This window comes from Drosophila miranda (assembly GCF_003369915.1).
Source record: "Drosophila miranda strain MSH22 chromosome Y unlocalized genomic scaffold, D.miranda_PacBio2.1 Contig_Y2_pilon, whole genome shotgun sequence".
In the NCBI taxonomy this organism is placed as follows: Eukaryota; Metazoa; Arthropoda; class Insecta; order Diptera; family Drosophilidae; genus Drosophila; species Drosophila miranda.
Window position 1 is genome coordinate 19462785 of NW_022881614.1, and position 4047 is coordinate 19466831.

Consider the following 4047-nt stretch of genomic DNA (forward strand, 5'->3'; position numbering starts at 1 on the left):
GTGCACAATTTTTTTGCGAACTTGCTCTTCAATTCGAGGCATCGTTTAAACTGATAAGCGAATAGTGAAAAAGGAACATGCAAACAACGCAGAATTTCTCAAGCTTTCTAACGGTGCATCGAACGGCATGATCGAAAGCTCGCACTGCGAGAAATTGACGATTGTAAGTGTGCAGTTTCTTTTCGGCACATTCCTTACCCAGAATAGCTCTACGAAATTCACAAAATTCCCCCAAAAATACGTCCGCATTCTGGCCCCACTCTCACCTGAATTTACGTAAACGGACGCTCGGTCCCGGCGGCATCCAGCAAACTCAAATCGTTGAATGTTCCACAATTTTGCAACACTTGGCTGCAAGTGGCGTTAATTAAATCAAAATCGATGGCCACACGATGGTGTCCGGACACCCCGACGGACTCTGGCTCTGGGTGGGCTGCTGCTGTGCCTTGGGATTCGTTCTAGGGCAGGTGGCAGTTCTGCTCGGGCCCCTGTCGCAATTGATGTTCCCTGGCAAACAGCATCTGCAGCTCCTCCACGCTGTAGTCGTAGTCCTCGTACTCATCGTCCTTCAGCGACTGCTCCGAGTAGCTCTCGTCGTCGTCATCGCAATCAAAATAGCCGCTCTGTTAACGATAGAGTGAACGAGTGAGTGAATGATTGGCTTACGCTTGTTCTATAAGGATCACCATCCTCTATCTTACCTGACAGTCCAGGCAGCGGCAGTTATCACAGAGGCTGCAACTGAGGCACAAAATGTCGGCTGCCTCCTGGTAGAGTTCGTAACTTGATTTGGCTTGCGTTTGCTTCTTCATGGAACTCTGATGTTGCTGCTGCTTTTGCTGCTCCCCCTGCTCCTGCTGCTCCAGCTGCGGGTAGTTGGTCAGTTTGTTGTTGTCCTCATTATGCATGCTCCAATTGTTCAATTTATTCTGCTGGCGGGCCCCAGCCCCAGCGCCAGCCCCGGTCCCAGTTCCACCTCCGCCTCCAGCTCTGGTTGGGGCTGGTCCAGCTTCCTGACTGTTACTCTGATTTTTCAAGTGCCTGCCATTGTTGTTCCGCCCTTGCACGCCTGAGTGGCCCACAAATGATGATGCTGTCAACGTGCTGGCCTCTGAGCTGGGCTCCGCCTCATTGCTGTCGAGCATGGTAAATGAAAGTTTATTTAGCTTTTGGTTGACTAAACTAAACGCGCATCAAACGGCTGCAAGTGGAGCGGAAGGAGGCCAACGAATATGAAGTGGGTGTGCGAAGAAGAGCTGTACATTTACTCGTACATACTGCCAGCTAATGCAAATAAAGGAGGCTGGCATGGGCCTGAAAATGTCGTGTGTGAGAAACGAAACTTATAAAACTTTCAAATACACGGCCAGCAACACTATCCAGGGAGCATTTTCACTTCAGGCCATAATAAATTAATCCCCGTGTTTTTCCAAACAGAAAACACCTTGGCTGTGGACAGGGAAGCTCCCGACCGGAGGCCATTAAAGAAGACCCCGAGCTCTTATCAGCATGAAAAAATACTGCGGATATCTGCAAATGCAAATTCTTGTAAAGGAAAAAGTTTTTGAAAAATGTCGCAGGTTGTTTTGCAGCACAAGTTGATGGAGTCGTCATTCTTGTCGGCGTCGCGAAAGTTGATGAATGTGCTCTAAAGAATTTTACTAGTGATGTCGCCCTGTAATGAGACTGGCTAAGAAGCACGGGGCGGAGGAGAGAGCATTTTTTCCCTCTGTTGACGTTTACTAATTAAATGTGCACCGGGTACTAATAAATCAAAGAAGAACCGCCCCACCAGGAACACGCCCTCTGAAACTGCAATTAATGAATTTTTCCCGGCCGTGAACGAACTTTGACATCATTATAGCAACAGGGGGATAAAGAGAGTATGTGGCTGTGTGCCACAGGGAAGAGACACAAAGCGGGAAGAGGGCGACGCGCCACGAAAAGTTTTCGGTTCTTGAAAGTCGTGTGAGTGGTGATGGAAGGGCGAACAGGGAATGCAGCTTTGGCGGCAACTTTTCTCTTTTGGGGCCGCTCAAGTGTTGCCGTCTCGCATGCGTGCCCCACCACCGTAAAATATGATTATTGCACTTCAATATGTACAGTTATGGGAATCCATTGAGGCGATCTGGGCCGCAGCCGCAGCCGGAACCGGAGACGGGCGGGCATGTTAATCAACTTTTGCGGATGGAGATGGGGGCCCACCACCCCTTAAAGCCGCTTGTGAGCGCCACTGCGTTCATATCGCTTGATGTTTATGGCTACGCGTTAACTTTTCAATTTCGCAAATGGCCGCATAAAAGACCAGAGCCAGCGTGCAAATGCAGGGTGGTAGCAAATTTGCTATGCGATGGGGGTCAGAACTTTTGACTTAATGAAGAATGCAGGAAAGTTTCGCTGAAACAAAGTATCTGCCGGACAGATAATTGAATGCAGGCCGGAGCCGGACAGGTCCTAGGAAAGTTCGGTACAGCATTTAGCGGGCCAAATAGCCATAAAGATGGCGCCAAACGGAGACAAGAAATGACCCAAAATGGAGGCCATAAAATGTACACACAAATATGACCCTTGATCGGGGCCATGATTAATTGAGAAGTAATCGATAAATAATGATAGTTTCCAGCAGTCTAAATTCTTCCTGCCACCCATACATAGTTCCATTTATGTATGGGGCAGGGCAGTAATCGATAACTAACGATATTTTTGTTCATTTCCAATGGACCTTTTTTCATTTTTCATCTTTGTGGAGTTAATGAGAAACCACTCTAGCGGCATGTAGCAGCAAACTTCGGCAAGATGGCCTCACCTACATACAAACACACACATACATGAATCCATGGCTGTAATACATACCCGATGTCTTCTCCTCCGTCATCCCCCGCTACTGAGGCGGCTGCTGTTGCAGCGCTCCGCCATTTTTCTTCTTCGAGAAATTTGAGAAACTTTGTCTTCTTGGCAATAAGCGTTGATTTGACATTGGTGCATTTCTTCTTGGCCAGCAGCGGCTGGGTGGCTGGGGGGTGAGCACCTGCTGGGGGGCATACACCCTTTGCACTTGCCACCGCCACCGCTACCGATGTGCTCTCGAGCGCGAATTCGCACAGGCTTCCTCCAGTTGCTGACAGGCAGCCATTGTTATGGCCGCTCTCGTGGATAGTGTTTTTGTTGTGGATGTTGTTGTTGTGGATGTTGTTGTTGTGGATGTTGTTGTTGTGGATGTTGTTGTGAGTGTGGGTGACATTTTGGCAGGCATTGCCGACACTGCAATTGAACAGTTTTTGCAGGGCCGTTGCTGCCGGTGAACACATTGTGGTTGACATTGATGTAGCGACAGGATTTACGTAGTTTGAAGCGCATCCTCCACCAGTTCCCGTTCTCGTGGCCGTTCTCCCTGCCGCTGTTGTGGCACTGCCAAAAGTTTTGAATTTATGCTGCACACCCACACCCGCAGCACTCGTGGAGCAAGTTGCCTCAATTGGATTCGCTGGCGCTCCTCCCGCTGCTCGGCCCTGGCTGCCATTTATTTCACGCTTTGTTGCCGCATATGTGCCCAAGTCCTGCCATGGCAAGACAGAGTAGGAGACACGGTTGGACAGTTAGGCGGAGACGCAAGAGAGACAAAGGATCGTGATGCAAGTTTAGGACCCACATGCGGGCTCTACTTCGGAAAACTTACCCCATATGCATTATAGCTGGCATTAAGCACACAAATGGAGGAGTTCTGATTGCAGCACTGATAGACCATGTCGTCCATTGTTTGGGCTAGGGAGAGAGACAGAGAGGAGGAAAGATTAATAGCGCAAGAGACAGTGAGATTTTCATAAAATTATGCAAATGTAACAGTCAAATCAAACAGCAGCAGAAGGCGCCTCCATGGTATACACACAATAAGGTAAGGCAATTCAAGAGAGAGGACTCTGCTCACGAGCTGAATTGGCTTACCTTACTATTAGCATACCTTTGGTGCCTCTATCTCCCATCTCCATCTCCTGCTCGTCTTCAGCTGTGGGAGGGGAGTAGAGCTAAGAGGCGCGGGCAAAGTGAAAA

General features: G+C 48.9%; 1 protein-coding gene across 1 annotated transcript; it reads right to left on the reverse strand.

The window, feature by feature from the left end:
- Window positions 1–282: 282 nt before the first annotated feature.
- On the reverse strand, window positions 283–3753 carry LOC117193588. The gene is made up of 5 exons (XM_033398328.1): window positions 3677–3753; window positions 3204–3557; window positions 2854–3158; window positions 702–1134; window positions 283–623 (listed from the first exon to the last, which is right to left on the reverse strand). The coding sequence occupies exons 1-5, from the start codon at window positions 3743–3745 to the stop codon at window positions 459–461; spliced, it is 1326 nt and encodes a 441-aa protein (XP_033254219.1). The 5' UTR covers window positions 3746–3753; the 3' UTR covers window positions 283–458.
- Window positions 3754–4047: the final 294 nt, after the last annotated feature.

Excerpts from the sequence above, each read along its gene's own strand:
- LOC117193588 (XM_033398328.1), bottom strand. The coding sequence starts at position 3,745 with ATGGTCTATCAGTGCTGCAATCAGAACTCCTCCATTTGTGTGCTTAAT. Across the intron at positions 1,135-2,853 it reads GACGGAGGAGAAGACATCGG|CAATGAGGCGGAGCCCAGCT; the intron begins GTATGTATTACA and ends CATGCTCGACAG. Across the intron at positions 624-701 it reads GCCGCTGCCTGGACTGTCAG|AGCGGCTATTTTGATTGCGA; the intron begins GTAAGATAGAGG and ends TATCGTTAACAG.